Source organism: Gouania willdenowi, chromosome 7 (genome assembly GCF_900634775.1).
Source record: "Gouania willdenowi chromosome 7, fGouWil2.1, whole genome shotgun sequence".
NCBI lineage: Eukaryota > Metazoa > Chordata > Actinopteri > Blenniiformes > Gobiesocidae > Gouania > Gouania willdenowi.
Genome location: NC_041050.1, coordinates 36,517,941 through 36,544,162, shown reverse-complemented (window position 1 = coordinate 36,544,162; position 26,222 = coordinate 36,517,941). Strand labels below are relative to the sequence as shown.

Genomic DNA, 26,222 nt, shown 5'->3' with positions numbered 1-26,222 from the left:
GTACACAATAGTGTCCTCAATTTTTTATATATCCACTTAAATTTTTTTCTGTGAATTGGTTTTTGGGCATAGATGAGACCATTCAATTTTTGTGAAGGTAGGTTCAAGATCAAGATCACAAAAAGAAATCAAAAATCACAAAATTCCTTATCTTTAGCATGGAGCAAAATTTCTAAAATTCATATCTCTGTCAGATCTTCATCGATTCGTTCAAGATTTTGCAGGATGATGTAAGTCTATGACATGCAACATCTGATCAGACAGGATTTGTTGTCACGTACTGAGTTTACCTCCGTACTGAGATTATAATCCTAACCCTAATCGAATCTAATAAACAAATAAAACATCCGTTCACTTTGAACACAAAAATATACTAAAATGAATTACGTTTTTAGCAAAAATTCATTTTTCAGTAGTGCGCATGTGCACATAAACTGTATGTGCATATACAATCTCAGTACGATGCGCAGTCGGTACATGACACGGGATCCGATCCAGATTGCTGACTCAGCGATTTTTGTAAATTAAAATTGGAAAGCCCATTTACGACTTTCAAAAATGTCTATACAGTTTGAATAAGTTTTGATTTCATTCAAATTTGGTGGATTGATGTCGGGTTGTGATCTCTATCAAAATGTCAAAACAGTCTTTGTTGAACGAGCGCTTTTATTTGTATTTGTTTATTCCACACGGTGTATTCTTCAAGGTTCTTGTCAGTGTTGTTATGCTTCCCTTACGCTGGGATTTTGATCCCCTACGCTGTGAAAGAGCATTGGGGGGATTTTCAGCTGTTTTTTACTTTTTTAATATGTACAGTCATAATAATTGTTGCACACTTGGACACAAAAGGGACTTCAGGTGTGCATGAGTTGTTTTAACTCTCTTTTTAATTGACATAACCCAGAAACAAATACGTCAGTCGCATCGTCTATTTACCTCAGGCGTGTCCGTAACAGTCCCAATATTACTGCGGGTCCCACATAATACCTCATTTAGATTTGAAAAGCGTGTCTTGTAATCAAATGTTATTTCTTGTGTCACTACAGTGTGTCTAAGTATTTATTAGTGGAGGAAGCATGAGTAACTCTTTAACTACATTCATTATGACCCTTTACCAATTTAACAAATAACTTTAGGCTTCAAAGTAAGGCTGGAACAAATAACATTTGAGTCATAAATTAGATCATTTTCAGGGTTAAATGCTGGAAATGATTTTAATGCTTTTAATTTGTAGCTATGGGAATGTGCCGTAAAATTAATCATCATCACCTGGATGTTCATTTATTAGTGTTTTCTGAGGTACAGTCACCAATAAGTATATACAATAACAATCACTGAGTCTTTTGTGTCGCTGTGTATGAAAGACTTATAGAAAATACACACACACACACTCACGAGGACCTTTTGATTTGCCCTTTTCCTAAAGAGCAACATCCCAGCTGTTCTTTACCCCAGACACCTTTATATAGAGCCTCATATAGACCATCCATGTGCAGTGTTGGAAAACCTGCTGAAAAGTACAATTACTACATCAAGATAAAAAGATGAAATTTGAGGCTTTGTGGTTTATTTTGGTCAATTTATAAAAAGTATAAGTTTTGGTGTTACACCTGGTGTCACTCGCTCCAGCAGTGACGAACCCTGTGGATCCATGAATACTTTACTGGTATCGACTGGTTAGTGGTGAATGAATCAGAGGATGAACACTTCAGAGTACACACACACACACACACACACAGTTTTGAACCTCTGATGAATGAAATATTGATTTTCATCCTTTAGGTTGAGCTTGGTGTTAAATAAACAACGTGTCTGCTTTGGATTCATCTTTCCATCCATTTATCTGAACAAAACAACCATTTCACATGATTCTCAACCTGTGGCTGTGTGCAGGTGTCCTGGCCGGGCATGACAACCGGGTGAGCTGCTTGGGTGTGACTGACGACGGCATGGCAGTGGCAACAGGGTCCTGGGACAGCTTCCTGAAGATCTGGAACTAGAGGCTGAAGGTAAAGGGAGGGATCCGTCATGTCACTGAGCTGCAGTGTTATGTTTAGAAGCTACACGCCTCATGGACCATTTGTCTTTAACGCCACCTGGAGGTGAACATGGAAGTGCACCAGATGCCCCTATCTTTAATTGTGTTTAGAATAACAGATATATGTATTTTTTTTTATCTCTTTAAGGTTAATAATTACAATATGGACTTTATTCTTGAAATATTACAACTTTATTCTAGAAATACTACAAATTTAAGCAGGAAATATGCCTTTAATCTGTTAAAATTACGACTCTAATCTAGAAATATTACGACTGTAATCTCATAAAATTATGACTATTCTCAAAATATCCAAATTTAATTCTTAAAATATTACGACTTTAATTTCAAAATGGTATGACTTTAATCTGATAGCATAACGACTGTTCTGATCATTTAAATTTTGTAAAATTAATCTCAAAATATTACAACTTTAATCTCAAAATATTACGACTTTATCTCAAAATATTACAACTTTAGTCTCGAAATATTACTACTTTAATCTTGAAATGTTAGGACTTTAATCTCGTAAAATTAAGATTTAATTCTCAAAACATCACAACTTTATTCTTGAAATATTAAGACTTTAATCTCAAAATAGTACGACTTTAATCTGATAGAATTATGACTCTATTCTCAAAATATGACTACTTTAATCTTGTAAAATTAAGACTTTAATCTCAAAAATTAGGATTTTAATCTCACACAATTATGACTTAATTCTCAAGATGTGACGACTTTAATCTTCAAATATTACGACTTTATTCTTAATATATTACAAATTTAATCTTGAAATATTACGACTTTAATCTAATAAAATTGACTATTCTTGAAATACTAGAAATTTAATCTGAAAATGTTATGACTTTATTCTCATAAAATTACAACTTTATTCTTGGAATATTACAATAATCTTAAAATATGACTACTTTAATATCTTAATACTCAGATTTCTCTGTTCATTTTAATCTCATGTTGTCTAATTTCTTGATGCTAATACACGTGCGCCTACTTTAAACCGACTAACGTGGTTGTTTTTGTGTTTTCCAGAGTGCATCCGGACTCCAAAGTTTAGTGGAAGACCATTCCAAATTCACAATGTTCAATTTTATTGCATATCCAATCTTTTCGAGGAAAAAAAAAAAAACACACCCTTATACTGACTCCAAACACCCCCACCCCTCCCCCACCCCTAAAAACAAACCAACTATCAAGGGCAAAATTCTTTCTCGTCTCTCTCTGTTTGTCTCATTTTAAAGAGCACAATTGTCTGTCACTCATTCAGCTGGCCCAGTCCTCCCAGTAAAGAAAAAGTGGGAATAAAAAGCTTGAGGATTTTTCAGTGATTTCTCCCGTAGTCATTGGTGGTCTGGTTTTAAGATCAAAGCCCACCTTAAACTGGTCTGAGTGAAACTAACTCTGAGCTTTTTAGCCACGTTTTCCTTTTATCTCTTTGTTTGTTTTTGTCATGGTGATGATGATGATGATGATGATAATGATGATGATGAGGAGGAGTAGGAGGAGACGTAGAAATGTCAGTTTAATAATTGTTTAAAATCGAGGATCAAAGCTTTGTTATATTTCCTAGTCTTTACATGTTTTAGAAAACGTTTTAGGTTGAGACTGAAACCCATTTGACACCCAGCTTTATCCCCCAGTACTGAGAACAAAGCGAGAGAATTCAGCTTGAACACACACACACACACACACACACACACACACGAGTCCCTTCTGTAAATTTAGCCCCCACTCCACGATACTTTTACCGTTTGTTTCTTTTTGGGTTTTTTTTTTCTCTCCAGTGTAGTCAACAAATCTTTGTTTGCACAAAAATTTAAAACTTTGCATATATGGAATTATTGTCTAAAGAAAAACGTTCACTAACCAAGCACATGCTGTCTATGATAATGAATGCTCATTTTAAAAATGGGAAAAAAAAGAAAACACACAAAAAAACAAACATTTTAACCATTCTTACACCTTTTTTTGTCTGCCAACAGTGTAGAATAATTAAATGAAGATTAAACCCATCAGAACATGATTCACTACCCCTCCTTATGGTTTTTGCCCCCCTGCTTCTCCCTCCCCCTTACTTGAGATAAGCTCCCCTGGGACCGGCGGCGTGACGTGGTCGCGTAGAGAAAGCCTCCTCCTTTAAACAGAGGTGCCCATTCCGTGCTTGGAAAATGCAGTTACTACTCTGTGAATGACATGTTGTAAAAAATCAATGTTTGAAAATAATGATATTGAAACTTTTTAAGTTAAAAACTAAAAAAAAAAAGATTTTGGTTGGTCGTCTGCCATGGGTGGGTTATCTCTTAGAATCGCATGCTGTAGAATTGCTTAAAAAGGTGCATATGGAATTAAGTCCTTTTGATGTTTTTCTTTAAAAAAATAACCTGTTGAATATATCAATACAATGGTATTTATATTTTGCTTTTCTTTTCTTTTCTTTTTTTTTTTTGATTTAGTTTTTTTTTTTTTTTGTTCCTAGCTCCTCCGTGCATACACAATTCCAGTAAAAATGTCAAAGCTATGCACTCGAGACACGAAACCCTGCAACATTAAAATGGTTATTGGTCCATACTTGGGAAGGGATTCCACTAATTGAGAAGCAAAATGTTTAAATAGTACACGTAACACATACATTCATTCTCCCTAAACATACATAATCTCAAATGGAAGATAGATTTTCATTCCTTCTGTAGCAAAACAAAGAAAAGAAAAAAAAACCTCCATTTACAACGAGAAACATTTTCTAACAGGTTTTTTTTCTGTCCTTTTAATATACACGAAAAACACCAGAAAAAAAAAAAAAAAAAAAAGTAAGTCTTGCAGCATCTGAACGGCAGAACTTTTCTTTTTGTTCTCCTTGTAATAAACACACGTTCTTTCTTTAGCAGTAGTGACATTTTTTTCTTTCCATTTTGTTTTTATTTTGATTTCTCTCTCTCTCTCTCTGCAACATTCTGTACAAAAGTGTGCTGTACTTGTGCGTTAGGCCTGGAGTTGGCAAAGAATGAAACAAAAATAAAAAATGTTAAAAATTAATTAAATTCCCTTTTATTCCTTTTTCTCTTTTTCCATCGAATAACTGTAGAGCTCTGCACCCCCCAATTTTCCCCCTTTTCACCTTTTGTATTTAATTTTAAAAGTCAGTCAGTGTACAACCGAAAGCTGGATGCAAGATAGAAACTATATTAAAATGTACTGTTATTTAAGATGTAATAAAAAGCAGTTTGAGATGATCTACTGTGTTGAGTGTGATTCACTTAGAGCGATTCCCACTGAAGCTAGAATGTTGCAGTTTGGTTTCCTTGTAATTATGTTCAAGTTAAATAAACAATTTCTTATTCACCGTTCACCCGTCTTTGCTTGTTCTCTTTACGTTACCATGACGACACCCATCTACCTGGTAGATCCCAAGCTTTTTTTTGGGTCGTGACCCAGAGAGGTTTTTTACTTTTTGATCATGTTTGTGATTTAATGTCACAAGTAGCGCTGATGTTTTTATACTGAATTTTATTATTTATTTTAAAACTAGATTTATATTTGACAAAGTGAGAGTGTAAAATACAGTTGTTTGAGATTATGTGATGGTCTTTTAATTTGAAAAAGAATATTAAAAAAAATACAAAAACATACATTTTATTATTTAACTATTAGATTATTTAATTTTTATACTGTATATTCTTTAACAGATTTATATTTGATGAAGTGAAAGTGTAAAATACAGTTGTTTTGATTGTGTGATGGTCTTTTAATTTGAAAAAATATTGAAAAATGTAACTATTCTATTACATTTTTATACTGTATATTCTTTACCAGATTTAAATTTGAGGAAGTGAAAGTATAGAATACAGTTGTTTCAGATTGTGTGTAGTTTTGATTTGAACAGAATAATTATTTTAAAAAATGTACAAAATATAATAATTTAACTGTTAAATTATTAAATTTATATATTGTATTTTTAATTTTTAAATAGATTTAAATTTGAGGAAGTTAAATATAATATATTCAGTTGTTTCAGATTGTGTGTGGTGTTTAAATTTGAAAAAGAATATTTTTTACAAATATTTTTTTATTTAACTGTTAAATTCTGAAATTTTTCTACTGTACTTTTTAAAAATAGATTTAAATTTGAGGAAGTGAAATAGAATACAGTTGTTTCAGATTGTGTGTGGTGTTTTAATTCGAAAAAATAATTTTTTTTAAATGTACAAAAATATAATTTTATCATTTAACTGTTATTTAATTTGTATACTGTATTTCTTTTAAAAATAGATTTAAATTTGAGGAAGTGAAATTATATAATGCAGTTGTTCGAGATTGTGTGGTGTTTTAATTTGAAAAAGAAAAAAATTACAAAATATAATTTTATTAGTCAATTACTTAACTAATTATTTTTTATACTGTTTTTTTACTAGATTTATATTTGAGGAAGTGAAAGTATTAAATGCACTTGTTTCAGATTGTGTGTGGTGTTTTTGTTTGAAAAACAATATTATTTAACTATTAAATTGTTTATTTTTTATACTGTAGTTTTGTAAACTAGATTTATATTTGGGGAAGTGAAAGTATAGAATACAGTTGTTTTAGAATGTGTGATGTTTTAGTTTAAATAATTTTAAAAATGTACAAAAATGTAAATATTTAATTCACTATTAAATTATTTAATTGTTATACTGTCTTTTCTTTAACTAGATCCATATTTGAGGACGTGAAAGTATAGAATACATTTTGAAAGGGAATAATCAAAAATAAATTACAAAAACATAATTTTAATCATTAATAAAAAACTACACATTTCAGGAGACCCCATTTGAATTCTGGGCGACCCCACATGGGGTCACGACCCCAAGGTTGAAAATCCCTGATCTACATCACGCTCACATTGATATATTTGAGTGGAATAGATGATTAGTGAGTAGATCATACATACAAAGCTAACGTCAGACTCCAGTGATCAAAATTAAAATATAAAATGTGCAAAAATCAAACCTCATTTCACTGCCTTTCACAATTAAATCCCTTAAAATGCTAAATAATAATAACGCAAAAAACTTGTTGAACGTGATTGAAAAAATTACATTAAATTAAAAACAATACTATATGTATTGTTGATTTTATTTTATGTAACTATGGATTTTTGTTTCTTTATTCTGTTGCTTCTAATATGCTATCCTATCTATTATATATTAGGTATATATATTACTATATTAGAGATGGATATATAAATATATAATTATTTTATTATATCTTATATTATTATTCTATTATCTATATTTATTAACTATTCCATTAATTGTTCTATTGATCATTGTATATGACATTTAAGTGCCTTGTTATCTGTATATGCTGTGCACTTTTGCTCAATAAATTAAAAAAATTGCAAATTGAAAAAAATAAATAAATAAAATGAAAAATGAAGTTGATATTTACTGCCACCTCATGGACAAATATTAACAGTTCTTTATGCAAACTGTAAGAACGTTCATGCAAAACGATTTTATGATTTTAAAAACCATGATGCAGCATCTCAACATGTGTCACATGGTTCAAACATTCTTTAGCTTGGAAAGTTTTTAAAACCTTTTTAATTTTCCTCGACAGTGGGATTAGGTAAACATTTAAAGAAGCTTTTTTCCCTGTGGGATTAGACTAAGTGTGTCTCCAATAGTGTGGATTAGCCAAGAAATAAACAAACAAAGCTTTTTAGAAGTAGAAAAACTCTAAAGAGACTGGGCCCACAAAAATGTGATTGTCTGATAAATTGACATTTTTGTTAGCGTTTAGAAAAATGACCAATCTGAACATTAATACAGAAAAAAAAACACAGGGTTTTGTCTTTTACTTGTTCTTTTTTGTCGGTTTTTGTGTTTTTTTTTTTTTTTTTTTAACTCATTTTGTCTATTTTCTTGTCAATATGGTGAATTTTGTTGCCTATTTGCATGTTTTTGGAGTCATTATGTGTGTTTTTCTTATATTTATTGTGTTATTGTTGTCATTTTGTGCATTTTTCTGTCATTCTGTGCTCATCGTTGGCATTTTGTGTGTCTTTGAAGTTCTTTTGTATACGTTGTTGTTTTTGTCTATACGTAGTTCTTTTGTGTGCCTTTGTTGACACGTTGTGCATGTTGCTGTCGTTTTGTGTGTTATGTTGGGCTTCATATAAATTTCAACTTCATAAATTACAATTTTTCTTTCATTTTTTGTTTTGGGAGACGCACAAAATTAGACCGACGGCCGCATGTGGCCCCCGGGCCGCCAGTTGCCTATGTCTGATCTAAAGCATAAAGAGAGAACCTGTAACTGTCATGAGGTCAGGTGATGTTTTCTTTATTTTCTGTGGTCACTGAGTGTTTATTATTCTAATCAAATGTCTGAAACACTTGAATTCACTTGTGTCCACATGGAGGAGCAGCTGCTCTGCTTTGATCACCTCCTGTATGTCACTGCTCCTCCTTTTCCTGTGTCCAAAACATCTGCTATTTCATTATTTATCCAGTCATCTGTTCAGGACCATTAACTATAACTGCTGATCCTCTTCATATAGTTCATTTAAACATATAGAAATGTCCCAGTATATTAACTAAATAACACATTTTGTGATAACCTGGCCTAGTATAGCCTAAATATGAATATTTTCAGCAAATAGGGTTTATTTATACATTAAAATATAACAATAATAGAGGTGATCCATACAATATTTTGGGTAAAAATATTTCCAGTGGTGGAATATAAATATTATTGTGTGTTCATTTTCCTTTGCATTTACTCTGTATAACTCAGTGGTTCCCCAGATTTTATGGATTGTGACCCCATTTTGATATCACACATTTCTGGAGACTCCAAATAATTGTTTTTAGAATTCATTTTTTAAGATAGGCCAGCTCAGATATCTACATGCAGTATTTTCATTTATTATTATTTTTACATCTCCAAACTGCATTTTATTTTAACTAAATTTATTTTTGACTAAGTGAAAGTATAATAATGTTTTTTTTGTAGAAGTCACGTGAGTTAACACGTCTTGGGCGTTCCTGATGCTTCTCTTGACCAATCGACGTCAGTGAGGCCATGGGCTGTGATTGGTGGAGGCCAGTGAGGAAGTGGTGTGTGTTTGACAGGCTGAGCTGAAGTAAGATGGTGTGGTGTGATATCATGGTGGAGTAATGTAATGTTTAAAGTCATGTAATGGTGAGGCTGTGATCACTGCGTCTCAAACTGAGGTTGGAAGCAGCTGCTGAACGTTCGTCTGTGTGGACCATGTCGGGCTGTTAGCTGATTAGCTGTTAGCTCCGCTGGTTCCATCACCGTTTATAACTGTAAGTCCTGTTCTAACCTTTAATCTGTGTTAAACTGCTAATTATAATCACCTTAACCGGTTTTTAAATCGACCAACTCTACTGCAGTGTAATGGTTGGAACTAGTATATGCTTGTTTATTTATGTTGTGGCTGATTTTCTTATGTTGCATTAGCTTTAAAAGTTTAGCTAATCTAGCCTTAGGTAACTTTTAAAAAGCTTTATGGTGATTAATAGCAGGGTTGGGTTCAATTACGTTTTTCAATTACAATTACGTTTTCAATTGTCTATGTTCAATTACAACTAAATTTTGATTATGGTGACAGGCATTTTTTTCAATTATTTTTCACAATACATTTTTTTTTTTTTTTACAATTTTTATTTTTCAATCATTTTTACAATTAAAATCTTCTGAAAGTCAGTTACGATTACGTTCTCAATTAATACCGTTAAAATTCAATTAATCCCAATTACTGAGCCTTTCATAAATAACCCCATAAAATTAATTGGCGGTGGCTATCCGTACGTAGCCGTATCAATATGATGACATTCTATTCGTACGTAGCGCCCCTGATTGGTGACGTGATAGTACGTGATTAAGACGCTACGTACTTGTACTTCTGTTTGCTAGTATACGTAGATTCATAAACTACATTACGGACTAACTAACCCTAACCTACGTTACAGACTAACTAACCCTAACCTTGAACTACGTTATGGACTTACTAACCCTAACCTACGTTACGGATGAAATAACCCTAAACTACGTTACGGACTAACTAACCCTAACCTACGTTACGGACTAACTAAACCTAACCTTGAACTACGTTACGGACTTACTAACCCTAACCTACGTTACGGATGAAATAACCCTAAACTACGTTACCTTAAACTACGTTACGGACTAACTAACCCTAACCTACGTTACGGACTAACTAAACCTAAACTACGTTACGGACTAACTAACCCTAAACTACGTTACGGACTAACTAACCCTAACCCTAATCTACGTTACGGACAAACTAAACCTAAACTACATTACGGACTAACTAACCCTAACCCTAAACTACGTTACGGACTAACTAAACCTAAACTATGTTACGGACTAACTAACCCTAGCCTTAAACTACGTTACGGACTAACTAACCCTAACCCTTTCTGAAGTGGATTTGAATATCTTGCCACCGTGAATTCATACGTGTATCGCTTGTTCAGCCATTTTTTTCTTCTGATTTGAATGTACAGAATGGTCACATGACTTCCGGTAACATCATAGGCCACGTACGAATAGCACCGGGGGTCGTCCGTACGGCTACATACAGATAGCCACTTCAAACTTAATTTATGTTAGCTTTCTGTTAGCATCTCATATAATAACGCCTTAGTTTTGACCCCTGTCCTAAATCAGCTGTAAAATACACTAAAAAATATAATCTATCATCTGATTTGTTTTTCATCTCTTGGTTACTTTGTTAGGATTCTTTATCCATGAAAATATTTGTATTAATATTTTTGGTGTGGGCGTGTAAGCATTTTTTCTGTATTCAGTCTACCCCTAGATTTCAATTTTAAAATAAATCATACGTATATATTTTATTTGCCTTGGTCACTTTTTATGCTTAATGCTAATTCATAGATTAATATTTAAAAAATAAAACTGTAACATTGGTACTGTAATTTATCTTTTAATAAAGTAGTTTTTCTGGAAATTTATTTTGTGTAACGTGTTTTTACTTATTGAATCTTTTGGGTAAAAAAAAAAAACCTGTGATAGTCTGTTGTTTTTATTTAAGGGGAAATTTAGTTTTTTGAACACAGAATGAAATTATATACAAGGTCATCAAAGGACAATTTGGTTAATGTGTGTATGCATAAGTAAAAAATGACAATTCATAAATATTGTTGCATCTCTGGGATAAAATGTTGCAAAATTAAAGCAAAAAACTTTATTTTTGCAGGTTCAAATGTATCATTTTTTCTTTTAAAACATTTGAGAATGTAAAGTTTTTTTCTTGATTTTGGTTCCATTTTATATTTAATATATTTATTGTATAATTAGAAACAATAATAACCCTCACCAATCGTCACCATGTGTGGTTGTTAATCATTACACCTAAAGTAGAAAACTTGGCCCTGTAGATTACAGTTGGGACTTTTGGCCGTTATGTCATTGTTTGACCGTCATTGTCTGGGTCATATGATGCAATTCTCATCTAACATAGAGACCAGTTAGTGACATAAACCAATACAACCATGTTAAAGGTCTGTGAGAAAAAATAGAATAAACTAAACAGCTGTTTTTGTTGTTTTAGGAGCATTAAAATCACTGCCCACACATAATTAAAGTCTGAAATGTACAACTTTATCATAATGAGTTATTGATCTGCACCAGCCAGGGTTGGGCTCAATTATAATTGTAATTCATAATTAATTACAATTATGGCATAATTGTATTTTTTTTAAAAATTGTTGCTGTTGTAATCGTAATTGAATTGTAATTGAGTTCAGATAGTGCTATTGCTTGGTTAACGCTGATGCTAGGTTAATCCTATTGCTAGGTTTAGGCTAATGTTAAGCTATTGCTAGCAAATGCTAGTTAATTGTTATTGCTAGGTTGAAGATAATGCTATTGTTAGGCTACTTCTAATGCTAAGTTAATGCTATTGCCTGGTCTAATGTTAGGTTAATGCTAATGCTATGTTATTGTTATTGCTAGGCTGATGTTACGTTAATGTTATTGATGGGCAAATGCTAATGCTAGGTTATTGCTAATTCTAGGCTAATCTAATTGCTAGGTTTTTTTGCATTGCTAGGATAATGCTAATGCAAAAGCATTTTAAATGCAATATCTCAGCTATTTTTTGACCAATTTGCACCAAATATCCACAAATTGACCATCTAATCCCCAACACTGGGATATGCGACTTTGGATCACCGACCCCAGCCACTTCTTCGGACCCTACAACATTGACATTGTAATTGTCATGAAAATTCAATAAAAACTGTCAATTACAATTTAATTAAACACAAACCTGTGGAATTGTGTTACAGTTTTTTGGCTTACATATATGTAGTTAATAATTATTAAAATATGTTTCATATCAACTTTTCACACTACCTATCAGTTCTTTTTAGGATCATTTTACCATTTAATACCAATATTTTTAATTGATCAGGAAGCCTAACAAGGTAACCAAGAAATTAGAAATGAATTAAATGATAGATAATATATTTTAGTGTATTTTACAGCTGATTTATGACATGGATCAAAACTGATTTGTTATAAGAGATGCTAACAGGAAGCTAACACAAGAGGAAAGTTATGTTTTATGGACTTATTTATTAAATGATCAGTAAGCGTGATTCTTTCTAATTAAATACATTTTAGTAATTGAGAACATAATTGTAGTTGACTTTCAGGGGGACAATAGTAATTAGTAATTACTTTATATTGTTATACGTTTTTTTTTCTTCCGTCACAGAATTTTGACGCGTTTTAACTTCTTCAGCGTTTGACCGATTTTGACATCTAAGATATCAAAACGTGTCCAAAATTGAGAATCGGGGTACTTGTACTTTTGTGATTTCTAACTTTTATCCATTTTTAAAAAATAATTTATTTGGTCAAAAATGTCCCCATTAATTTTGTTTGGGAATTTCGGCTTCAACTTCGAACTTCAGCTGTTCAACCATTTCGACTTTTAAAATGTTCAACTGTCTGATGGCTAATGCTAGGCTAATGTTATTTCTCTGTAATGCTAGGTTAATGTTAATAAATGCTAATGTTAATGCTAATAAATGCTAATGCGAGCAAATCTTAATGCTAGAAAATTATAATGCTAGCAAATGCTAATGCTAAGTTAATGCTAATGTTAATGCAAATGCTAGGTTATTGCTGGACAAATAATAATGCTAGCTAATGCTAATGCAGTGCTCAATGACTTGCATTTTCTTCAGGAAATGCAAATATTCTAGTTTTAATCGTAATTAACTTATAATTCAACATGGATAATTGTAATTAAAAAATGTAATGAAACTCATCCCTGGCACTTGCAGCTGACGTGCGACCAGGTTGTGTGAGATGGATGGTAAACAGGAGATGCGAGTGGAAGCTGCTCCGTACTGCTACACCACCTGTGATGGAGGCAGAGAGGTATCTGGCCGCAGCATCGCACGGCGACATAGAAAAGCTCGCAGCCTGAGCACCTCCTCAGCCAGCTCCTCAGAGTACAGGTATGTTCCCTCCATAAATGTACCATTTTACTCCACATTGTCACCTTACCATTTTAGAAGATACTAAAACCCGGAAACATTTCGGAGACATACCAGAGACGGAGTAAATTCTGCCCCCTACTGCATGCACAGGCTGTAATATCACCAAGTTTATCATTGTACCAGCTGTTAAAGCGACTTTCTTTACCAGGGAGCAAAGATTTATTCTTGGTTATTGTTTTACGGATTTTTACTGGTCTTTATTTATTGTTGATTAGATCCTACTGCTCAGAAACCCATGGAAACCAGTTGTATTTTTATATTTATTTATTTTCTAATGATTTTTATTATTTAAAAGGTTACCTCAGATGTAGCCTATGTATATGTTCATAACATGGACTATGCACAATAATAAAATTATACTTTTTAAACTCTGGAACGGACCTTTTTTTTTTTATTTTTTAAAGAAAGCATGTGCTTATATTTCTGTTTACGATGCTTGTGACATGATGTGTGTTACAGCACTGGTGGTTTTTTGTTTTGCTTGTTTGTTCTGTAATGACAAATGTCAACACGACTTCAGCAGCCATCGTACTAGTGATGCACCAAAATTCCCTCCAACAAAATCACCCAAAATGACATTTTTGGTTTTTGAGCTGTAACACACTTTTCTCACCAAAAAAACGACCGATACGTTCTTAAAAGTTGGATTAAAATTAAACCAGCGCACACAAGAAATGATCCACAACGTAATCAAAGTACATGGAGCACACAGTGTGTGCTTGGATAATAGATAAAGCCAATAAGATGATTTTCATCAAGAACTTCAATGCTTTTTGTGTTTTAATGAGAAAACTTATTTAATTTGACTCTCTTTCAGCAGCTCAGTCTGTTATAGGCCTGTACATTATTATTTAATGTATGATTGGGTCAAGTTAAACATTCTATTTATTTAATTTTATATGGTGCATTGTTGGAATATTTTCATATTTTGAATTGCTTTGTTCTTTAAAGCATTAATATTAATTTACACAATTGCAATGTTTTAATTATAGTAGTTAGTGCACATTCAGAGCCAGAAATGCAATTGTTCTTATAATTTGCTTAATAATTTCTTCCGGTGTTTTGGTTTTCGGCCAAGAATTTTAATTTCGGTGCATCTCTACATCGTATTATTGACGTAATTTTATCAAAATGCAGGCTCTGTATCGCATTTCAAAAATAAAATAACTACAAAGAGGTTTAAGTTTATTAAACCTGAAACAAACAATCTGTTTTCTGTTTTGGAATTGTTACGATGGTGATTTATTATGAAAGAACAACACAAGAGTCGAGACGTGGTTTCAGGATTTCTTCATTCCAAAGGATTTAGTGAACTGAAAGCCAACAGTGAAAATCACAATGTCTCAATAGCTTGTGCTGTGCTCATCAACTTCCTGGTCACATGACGTCTAAATGTTGAACAGCAGGACGAAGAAGGACTTCAGAAAAATGTTCCTTAAGAAATCCACCTTAATCTCCTGACATGTTTCGATCATCAACTGCCAGTCTTCGTCAGGGGCGTCTGTTGTTTGCTTTGATGTTTTTTTTTAAGTGTCCTTTGAAGTTTTCTTGACTTCCGTGTAATAATTTCAGCAAGATCCTTTTTGAATAATATGTCGAGATTTAATTTATTCAGACAACTCTTCCTCTGGAAATCTACTTTGATCTCCTAACATGTTTCAACGGTCAACTGCCAGTCTTCATCAGGGCGTCTTCTGATTGCTTTGATGTTGCCCTGACTTCCGTGTAATAATTTCACCAAGATCCTTTTTGAATAATATGTCGAGATTGAATTTATTCAGACAACTCTTCCTCTGGAAATCTACGTTGATCTCCTAACATGTTTCAACGGTCAACTGCCAGTCTTCGTCAGGGCGTCTTCTGATTGCTTTGATGTTGCCCTGACTTCCGTGTAATAATTTCACCAAGATCCTTTTTGAATAATATGTCGAGATTTAATTTATTCAGACAACTCTTCCTCTGGAAATCTACTTTGATCTCCTGACATGTTTCTGACTGTCAACTGCCAGTCTTCATCAGAGGCGTCTGCTGATCGCTTTGATGTTTCCTTGACTTCCGTGTAATAATTTCAGCAAGATCTTTTTTGAATACTATGTTGATATTTAATTTATTCAGACAACTCTTCCTCTGGAAATCTACTTTGATCTCCTGACATGTTTTGACTGTCGACTGCCAGGCTTAGTCAGAGGCGTCTGCTGATCGCTTTGATGTTTCCTTGACTTCTGCGTAATAATGCGGTGCTTGACCAGTTACTCTAGACCTTAGATGGCCTGCTTTGTTTGGGCGGCTCATCAAACGCTCTTTAATCCTGCTGCAAACTAAAGAAGTTGTTTCTGGGTCTCTTAAAAACAAAGCTGTCAATTTGTTTTCAATTCAACATAAAGTGCTCATCATGTGTGTGTGTGACCCCAGCAAGGCAAGGCAATTTTTTTTGTATAGCGCATTTCATACACAAAACAACTCAATGTGCTTTACATGATAAAACATTCAACTGTTTAAAATCAATAAGAACATTTAAAATCATCAGTAAAATCAATTAAAATCACCAACAAACACATTACATCAACAACATGACCAAAAATCTCTCTCTCAATCACATGCAGTAGAGAAAAAAAAAAAAAGTGCCTTGAACTTTGATTTTAAAAATGTTCACATTGGATGCTGTTTGTTCCACTTTATTTTTAGTTGTTCATCTGCTGTCTGACTTGTTTCCTGGACAGAAAAATGGTTTCCAAATGCACCTGTGGTAACTTGTACTGCAACAGAAAAAGGGAATTTGTGACAAAATACCCAACAGAAAAAAATCTCAACCCCTTAATAGAATAGGGAACCAAATCACGTTTAGTAGTATCACAACATTGATTTTTTTCTGATAGTACTTCACAATTAAAGCGCAAAAATGATTCTAAATCTTTTGCAGTAAATGTTAACATTCTTGTAACTGTTCAGGACCAATATGCATGTTTCTTACCAGTAAAAAATATAGAAATTTCCTTGTGCGGTGAAGATTTCCACAAAAGATTTAGCGCAACATTTTCATCATAGTTTGTTTCCACATTACATGAAAAAACTGTTGCAGAGCATGTCAACACATTTTTGTGTTTTATTGACAAACGTGATGTTCCCATCAGGTTTGTCTCTGTAGCACTGGTATTTTAGGTCACTGAACCAGTATTTAGAGCCTGATGTGACGATCCAAAATGTAAACACACCCAAATTGTTATAAAAAGTTTTTTTAAATAAGACCTGAAATGTTACAACTGGTCAATAATGTAATAAAAGTGCTAAGCCCGAAATGTAATACATTTTTTTTTTTTTTTTAGTAAAACCCAAAATGTTACAACTGGTCAATAACGTATCAGATGCTGAGCCCAAACCATAAAAACGTTTTGCGTTTATCAATTAGTACATTACATTATAAGGCAGGCCACAAATTTTTCTCCTAATAGTGTGATAATTTTATTACATCATAGAGTGAGTCAATTATTTATAGATTAAAGGAATTATTGCTTCAATGTAAAGATTAGTGTAATACACAAATGCTCGTGTGTATGTGTATATATATATATATATATATATATATTTACGCATACACATTTGTGTATTTCACGATATATTGAGTTTTCTATTTTGGCGAAATAGAAAATTACATTATCACCTATATCGATATATATATATTTATATATAATTTTTATAACTCTTGTTTTAGGAGTCCCTGCTTTCATTACTTCTCAGAACAGCATGAAAGTCACAATTACATAGATTTCTGAGTGCATCCTAACCCAGAACTTCCCCTAAACAGGCCACACTATAGATCTCACTCACACGTGCTGTCCCGTAGAGGAGAAAAAGCCAAAAGTGGCACATATTGTGCAGCTGTTTGTTAATAAATGTACATGTGTGGCATTTTGCATCAGCAAATTTAATCCAGAATTGTCTTTATGGTCAGACTTTATTGAGTTAAAAATATCAAGATTTATATCTAATATCGACATTTTGAGGAAAAATATCAAGATATGAGTTTTGGTTCAGCCTTGTCTGATACGACTTTCTATATTGAAGCAATACGCCCTTTAATCCATAAATCATTGACTCACTTTATGATGTAATAAAATGATTAAACCCATACTGTAATAACGTCAGTGGAAAGTTTTTACGTTTTGGGCTCAACATCTTTTTACATTATTGACCAGTTGAAACATTTGGGATTTAAAAAAATTACATTGCGGGCTCAACACTTTTGTTACATTGTTTACCAGTTATTTTTTTATAATAACAATTCGGTTCTTGTTACGTTCCAGGTCGTTGTTGCATATCGAGCTCTAACAAACCAGTATACAGTGCATTAGTGAATACTGAAGCCGTTCATGTTTGAAACTTTATTTCAATGATACTTGAAATAAATACTTGATAAATGATTTGCTGAAATGTCATTTTTTTTTTTTTGTCTAATGACCTTTGCTGTAGATAAGGTCCGGTGTTATAATGTTTTTCATTCTTCACTGTTGTTGAACCAAGAATACCGTTGATAAAGGTGTTTGTTTTACAAATATTTCACAACTAAACTCAATCATGTTCTATGCTTATGTAACACACTGATGGGGTGGGTGACTGCCAAAGTAGCAACTTATTCTCTCAGCCTAAGTGAAGTTATTTAAGGTCCCTTAGGTAGAAAAGTACCCAGAATGTTTCCTATAATTTTAAAGAATGAGTGAATCTGATGTTTTTTACATATGTTTCCTTTTCTGAAACTCTATTGTTGCTTGTTTCCCAGGAGGACACAGTCACTTCATGGCCCTAGCCCCGTGACAACGTTTGGTCCCAAGGCATGCATGCTTCAGAATCCACATACAGTCATGTAAGTAGGACAGAGATGCTCAAGTTTTTCTCAGTGTCATCGTTGGCCTTTGTTTGTGCTGCAGTCACAAGTTTTTGTTGGAGTGTGTGCGTGTGCACGCGCGCTTGATAAACCTCCTGCTTCGTGTGCATCCTGATCTCATTCAGGTTATTGTGCTTCTTATGTTTCTGTGTTGAACTTTTGGCTGAATATTAATTGCATTTTTTTCTAATCATCACTGTAAAGTGTAATTTAAATTGAGGTTTTTGATGGAGCAATAGTAGTGTTTTACCTAGTGGAGGAGACTTGCGAATAAAATCCATTCATACCATATTTAGAAAAAAACACTGAGGTGTTGTGTGACAGTCCGTGACACGACTTAATGATGATTCCAGTCGTTTGAAAGGCTAAAGTCTGCATTTACCTACTTGTGGACTTCAGCCATCATGTGTAAGCCACACAGACTCCAGCCATCGAAACCACTGCAAAGTGACATATCTGGCATGTGTGGGGAAACGGCAGGTTTGATTAACTCTTGGCTCCATAATGGAAATAATAATAACAACAAAAACACATGTCCAATGGCTGTCTGGGGCTGCTTCTTGTTGCAGCACTTTTGTGTGAGCTTTAAGGTAATTAAATAAAACATGTTCAGCATCTTGGTTACTGCCCAGAAAAAGTGACGTCGGTGAAAACCCTCTATTACGTCACTGAGCGTTTGGATTTGAAATGACGTAATATTACGTCAGTGGTACTGAGGGAGTTATTGTGTTTAAATGTCATCAAACTGTTCCTGAGTCACATTAATCATAAGTCTTACACAACACATGTAAAGTAGCAAACATCCAAACTAAAGCCTTTACGTTCCTTGTGTTTCCAAAAGAGCTCAACGTGTATTATGAGGAGCTTTAAGGTGGTGTCACTGGGTTCCATCATATTTGATCCTCGAGAAGTGCTGATTGGTCAACTCAGATGAAACTAATCTACTAGGTTTAGTGGAGCATTTCTCCAAGTTGTTGTCCTCTTTTTCCCTTGGTTCTATTGGGCGTCCACATCACTATAGGACAGCCAATGAGAAACCAGTGGCCCAGGGGCCACATGCGGCCCCCAGCCTAATTTTGTGCAGCCCCCAAAGTAAATGCACGGAATGACTCCAAAAACACACAAAAAAAGAAAAATACACAAAAAAAACCAACATAAATAAAAAAAATCCAACAACAAAATTATTCAAACGACACCAGACAACAAGGAAAATACACAGAATAAAAGAAAAAAACACTTTGTTCTTTCCTGTTTGTTTTTCTGAGATACTTTAAATCCACTCTTAAATGAAGTACACACACTACCCAAATGATATTAACACATCTGTAAACATTCAGAATTAAGTCATGTAGAATTCATGAAGTTAGTATTGTGATCAAGTAAGAAGGATTGGGTTCTTTCTTTTAATTGAAAAAAAAAACATCACTACCCAACTGCGTAATGCTGGAATTTCCATTTTTCTTTGTTACTGGGTTGATAAAGAGTCTTTGTTAGAGGTTAGTCCATAAAGATCACTTCCTCGAAGAAGTGTTTCTTTCTCTGCAGTACTTCCTCCTGTTTCTCACCCCTACTTGCTCAGTTAGTATAGAAATGATGCTGTGGAAAAGCACAAAGGTTTAAGTAATTCACCTAAAGCAGCTATTTGGTATAAAATGTAGATATTGAAGAGTTTTCAGTCCTTTTGCTTGTTTAATTTAATTATACGTCTGTTGTGACTCGTTTGTTAGATAAAAAACAAACCTTAAATCTGTAGGCTAGTGGTTCTGGAACAATTTTTTTTTTTTTTTAGACCTTCTCTCATTTAGGGCTGGGTGATAATGACCAAAACTATATAAATCTCGATTATTTTAATTCAATAAAGTCTTAGTAGAAAAATGATTCTGGGAGGTAAATTTGCTGATGCAAAATGCCACACAGGCACATTTATTAGCAAATGGCTGCACAATATGTGCCACTTTTGGATTTTTCACCTATAAAAGGACAGCACGTGTGAGTAAGCTGTAGTGTGTCTTGTTTAGGGGAAGGTCTGGGTTAGGATGCACTCAGAACAGCATAAAAAGCACAGTTAGATGGATTTCTGAGAAGTAGTGAAATCCTTAAATGAGTATTTTTTAAACAAAACAAGCTATAAATGTAGTGAGTGAGTGTTGGTGGTGGTCGGAGGGGCCGATGGTTCACTATGGCTCAGAATGGCAGCCTCGCTTCCATCAGTCTGCCCCAGGGCAGCTGTGGCTACAATAGTAGCTTACCACCACTAAGTGTGGATTGAAAGAATAAGGCCTTAATTCTGGAAAGCGCTTTGAGTGTCTATGATAAAGCGCTATATAAAATCCAATGCATTATTATAATTATTATTAAAATATATATATATATATATATATATGGACCATATTGACATTTTCTATATCACCAAAATGGAAAACTTGATATATCTTGACTATCGATATATTTCCCAGTCCTACTCCCATTGCAACAAAACTTCAACAAAATGAGTAAATAATTGAACCTTTTATTGGAAAAAACTAAAAAAAATCTATTCTTCTTCAAAACTCATAAAATTAACAAAATGTGCAATCACAACATTTAGAAACAGTAATAATAGTTATTGAACTGCATTGGGGGAAAAAGTCATTTTTTGCATGCTTAATGTTCATCAAAACCGTTCTTCTGCATTTAATGTGGAATCACTGATCTAGGGTTAGGGTTAGGGTTAGGGTTTTCATTTGTTCTGTGTTGTACTACATCCTTTTGTGTTTGTTTTGTCCATTAGGGGCCGTAACAGAGGTTTTAAACATGCACATGGCTGTGAACAATTTATTATTGCCGTGAGGATAATGAAAGCATTCGCCATAGTGTTGAAAAGCAAAATGTGACTAAAATAATACAACAAAAATATTGCCTTTAGTTGTTTTGTCTTGACCAGTGGTTGTCATTTAACCTGAAACCATGGGGCCAGGGCTGCACAATGAATCAAATTCTAATTGTGATCAAGTTTTTGGTTGCCACAATTAAATTCATCTGATTGTCGGCAATATTTACATTTAAAATACGGGCTCTGTACTCTGTAATATTGTGTTTATTTTGTTAGCCTGTGGTACATTTTAAGTTCTTGGTTTAATTTTTTTATTATTATCATTATTTTTGTATAATTCTAATTTAAAGTTTGTTTAAAAGTAGTGTTTAAAAAAAAAAAACATGATAAATAATTGTGTTTATAATCATGATTACAATATTGATTAAAAAAATTGTGATTGTCATTTTGGCCATAACCGTGTAGCTCTACCAACACCCCTGCACACTTAAAAAAACACAATAATATAATGTTATATATAATGTAGACCTACAGTAAAATGTGTCTCAGAATTTTTCCTATCCTGAGAAATCATATATATTAATCTGTAAGTCTTTATTTGTTGTTTTGACTCGTAAAGGTAAGCATGGCTGAGCCTGTTTTAACTTTGTCAAATGTTTCCATCAGTTCATCAGTGCTGACAAACCTGTGCTGCGTGTTTTTCAAAGTTCTTCTGCGTCAAGCTGTTTGTTCATCATAAAACATGGGTTCAAACTTGGAACTTGTCATTATCTTTATCACATTTTAATTGGCACCTGTTTGATGCAGAAAGCTGAGTTTATTTATATCCGTCCACTGGCTTCATCTGTTGTGGATCTGTGCTAAACTGTGATGAGATTTTCTTCAGAAAACAGGTCATATCTTTTTTTTTTTAAATACAGCAGTATCAGCATGCGTATCAGAGCAACATTATCAACAAAGTGAGCTTTGAGAGCATCAATACCGTATTGTTAGAAAGCACAAAGGTCTGTAGTGTTGCTCATTATGCATCAGATTCACACATTTGAAGAGGTTTTGGACTCAGACATTCACAATTTATCTATTCCAATAAGTTTAAAGTCTTGAAAAGCTGATCTTTTATTTAATTTTATCTTTTCATTATGAAAAGTAGTTTTTCATTTTTGTAACCATCATGTTTCTTGCAACGTTTCAGTGTAAACGTATGCCGAGTCATCTCTGCTGCAACAAACGCAAAACAAAAAACAGCATTTTAGCTGCAGCCGATTAACCGATTCACTGATTGTAATTGTCTGACTGATCGCCAATTTTTTAAAAGCCTGTCCTGCCGATCCTGATTTTTTTTTATAACAGAGCATACACCTTGAATGTTTCAATCTTAATTTAATGTAAAACATTGAACAATATCCATGAAACAATACAAACGTGTTGTTTTACCTGCATATGAGGCAGTTATGTCAAATATAAATGAGATGTTTAGAACATAATAAAAAATACTAAATTAAAGTACACAGCAGTATTTTGATTTTACAAATAAATTAGAAATCACAAGGTTTGAGGTTGATGATAAAATAATAATCTACAGGACAAATTAACAAAACATCTTATACTACCAATACAGTGACCTGAGTTCCTATTAGTGCAAAAATAAAAAATGTCCAAATGCAGCAACGTTTTGTGGATATTTAAGTGTAAACATATACATCTAAAAGTAAGTTGCAAAGGCCTACAGGACAAAAGCTCCTAAAAGTCAAACATTCTACAAAAATAATAAAGTGCAGCATGTGTAACATTGCACATGCACACATGACCTGGTGGGCGGGGCCTGTCAGTCATCTCACGGCAGAAGGGGATAGTGTTTAAGCTGACTGACCTGGCGTACCGTAGTTTTGTATGAACTAAAGATTGACTGTGACTCGAGATATTATTTTTGCACAATGTTTTAGTGTTTTAGTGACAATATTAAGTTTTTTCTGCAACAAGCAGTGGATGAAATAACAGGTCAGTTATTTTATATAATTTAAAAAAAAAAGACGTAACAAAAATGTTTTAAATAACTGCAAAGCATAACAACAGGTTACATGTATTCTTTTTTTTTTTTTTTTTTTTTTAATTTTGCAGAAATGCTGTACTTGAATTAACTTAACAGTAGCATAACCAACTTAGCATCTGCATTGCTTCACCCCATGGAATGAAATTCAGAGGGTCCAGCTCTGATAATGGGGTCTCCTAACCCTCTTCCCCTGGGAGAACCACAGCTGAACATCTGGCCTGGTATCATAGTTCATCAGTTCTGGCCCCTCCATGCTGATTCTGATGAGGTCCTCCACAGTATCAGTGTAAGACTGGCCCTCATATCTCACTTTATCCCATTTTGTGTTGAGAAGTCTCTCTCGCAGACTGCAGCTGATATTAGGAGCTGCGCTGCACATGCAGTTCACTCACTCTGCTCAGTGCGCTCTTACCCGGACCAGGTCCCGCCCCCCATTGGCTTTGTTGCTACGCGTTCCCGGACGCCTCAGCGCACACTTCCCGTTTCCTCCTTTAGGATTTTCAAAATAAGGTTACCCTACACACTCGCACAGATGCGACCAGATTAAATTTTCACTCGCACACACTGAAAAAATACTTGCATATGCGACCTTAGTTTCATCGCAGTCTTAAGCCCTGGGCCGATCGCCAAAATAAGGTAAATTGGTCGGCGCATCCTTACCGATTTTATATATATATATATATATATATATAACAGTAACACACTAAATATTAGAGATATTGAAACAGTATTTGTAATTTTTCAATTGAATAGTTGGATGTGACTCGACTATTACATCTAGGGATGTAACGATTCACTCAACTAATACTTTAACATCAGTTACAATACCAGCAAGAGCAACATCGTGATTGTCAGAACCAAGGAGGGCCAAGACTAATCTTTCCTGAGTGACAGGCCTCTAAAAACTTTAAAGAAATGAAATATCTGGGTCATGTCATAACTGATGACTTGAGTGATGACAGAGATATGCAAATTATATTCTCAAGCCAACATGTTGCTGCAAAAGTTTAGCATGTGCTCACCTAGTGTTAAATGTTTTTTTTTTTTTTTTTTTAAATTTTGATCCTACTGTGTTCCTATGTACACAGCACATCTGTGGTGGCAGGGTTTAAAACTGGACTAATGTGTTCTGGTTCAGACCCAAGCTGCAGCGTTCTGAACCAGCTGTAGATGTTTGATGCTCTTTTGTGGGATTCCTGTCAGAACACCATTACAATAGTCCAGTCTGCTGGAGATAAAAGCATGAACCAGTCATTAAACCTTTCACTCTGGAGATGTTCTTTAGGTGGTAGAAGATGTTTTTGTGTAGGAGTTGATCTGATTGCTGAAGGTCAGATCTGAGTCAATCAGAACACCAAGGTTTTTGACTTTTAATTATAGAGACTCAAGATACTCGCTGACAGCAGTCCTCTTTTCCTTGTTACCAAAGATAATCACTGGTATCAAGAATATGATCAGTCACTGTCACAATCAGTCATTATACAAATTCAAATAAGCAGGTTGTGGGTGTGTTTTACATGTTGTACATATTTTACATATTGTTCTATTATCGTACGTGAGTGCCAACACAAACTTGGAGTGCAGGCACATAGTTGCATTAGCGTCACTGTATGGATAGTCAAGAATTATAATCGTACTAAATATTACCAGCAACTTACTAAACGACAGCAAAAACATACAAAATAAGAGAAAAAATATACTGAATAATAAAAAGAAGAGACAAACAACAACAAAATACACAAGACGACACCAAAAACACACGCACTAAGAAAAATATTTCATATTCCCGGCAACACACAAAACGACAACGAAGACGCACGTAATGAGTGAAAAATACACAAGATCACTACAAAATAACAGACGCATACAAAACAACTTAAGAAATAATGAAACAGCACCAAAAAACACACACAGAATAATTCAAATAATACCAAGTTACAAAAATTACAAAAATAAAACGCACAAAATAAGAGAAAAATATACTGAATGATAAAAAGAACAGACAAACAAAAAAATAATAATAATAATAATAATACATACATTTTATATAGCACTTTGTTGGGACTCAAAGCAGAACACAGAAAAACAAAGAAATAACAATAAAAGTAAAAGAAAGGTTAAGGAAAATCTAGTTTAAAAAGGTGGGTTTTAAGGAGTGTATGTGTTGTTGGTTAAAGGGAGTCTGCATTCTTGATGGGTTGTGGGAGTGAGTTCCACAGGGTGGGGGCTCCAATGACACCAAAAACACACAAAATAACACAAAATAATACAAATAATATTCATTAGAACATGAACTCAAAATACAAGGGTCAGTGTTGGTCCCACAGCAGGGGGGGTTAGGGTAAGGGCAAAATGTTGTGGTTGGACATAAGGGGGTACTTGAACCAAAAAAAGGTTGGGTTAAAGTTAAGTGAGTGCTGCAGACGTTTAGTGGACAAACTGTTGACCTTTTTAATTCCTCAACCTCTGAAGTGTCTCTCCACTCTGTCCTGGTGAGAGTACGTTAAGGATTAACCGGCTCAAAGCTGCTCGACTGGTTAAAAGTAGTAAAACCAGGCTATTTTAATAGCTGGGCAACTTCTAGTCAGACCTATTTTTACTCTGTTTTCTGTCTGTAGTTGTGTTTAGATGCAGAACCTAGAGGGGAAAGGGCTTTCCCTGCAAATGTCATAATGACAGCATCTCAATGGATATCTTAAACTGATACAGTTGATCTGATGGAAAGGAGTCATTTGTTATTAATGGAGGTGAACCATTTGTCATCAATCACACTTCTCAGCAACCATAAACGCAGCTTTAGAGCAAAGGCAACAATCATGTCCTGCTAAAGTTACACACTGTGCTTTGTGTTAACAGGTGAT

At 33.9% G+C, this 26,222-nt stretch overlaps 2 protein-coding genes across 2 annotated transcripts in view; both read left to right on the top strand.

Annotated features, from left to right (window-relative positions):
- LOC114467706 (guanine nucleotide-binding protein G(I)/G(S)/G(T) subunit beta-1) overlaps positions 1-4,394 on the top strand; it is a 49,877-nt gene extending 45,483 nt beyond the window's left edge. The window contains exons 10-11 of the mRNA XM_028454212.1: positions 1,894-2,009; positions 3,089-4,394. Of these exons, the coding sequence (XP_028310013.1) occupies positions 1,894-2,000 (107 nt within the window). The 3' untranslated portion in view covers positions 2,001-2,009; positions 3,089-4,394. The remainder of the gene's footprint in view (positions 1-1,893; positions 2,010-3,088) is intronic.
- Positions 4,395-9,124: 4,730 nt separating this feature from the next.
- The window catches only part of nadka (NAD kinase a), a 36,170-nt gene continuing 19,072 nt past the window's right edge, over positions 9,125-26,222 (top strand). Inside the window, exons 1-3 of the mRNA XM_028454209.1 lie at positions 9,125-9,366; positions 13,402-13,578; positions 18,395-18,478. Of these exons, the coding sequence (XP_028310010.1) occupies positions 13,427-13,578; positions 18,395-18,478 (236 nt within the window). The 5' untranslated portion in view covers positions 9,125-9,366; positions 13,402-13,426. The remainder of the gene's footprint in view (positions 9,367-13,401; positions 13,579-18,394; positions 18,479-26,222) is intronic.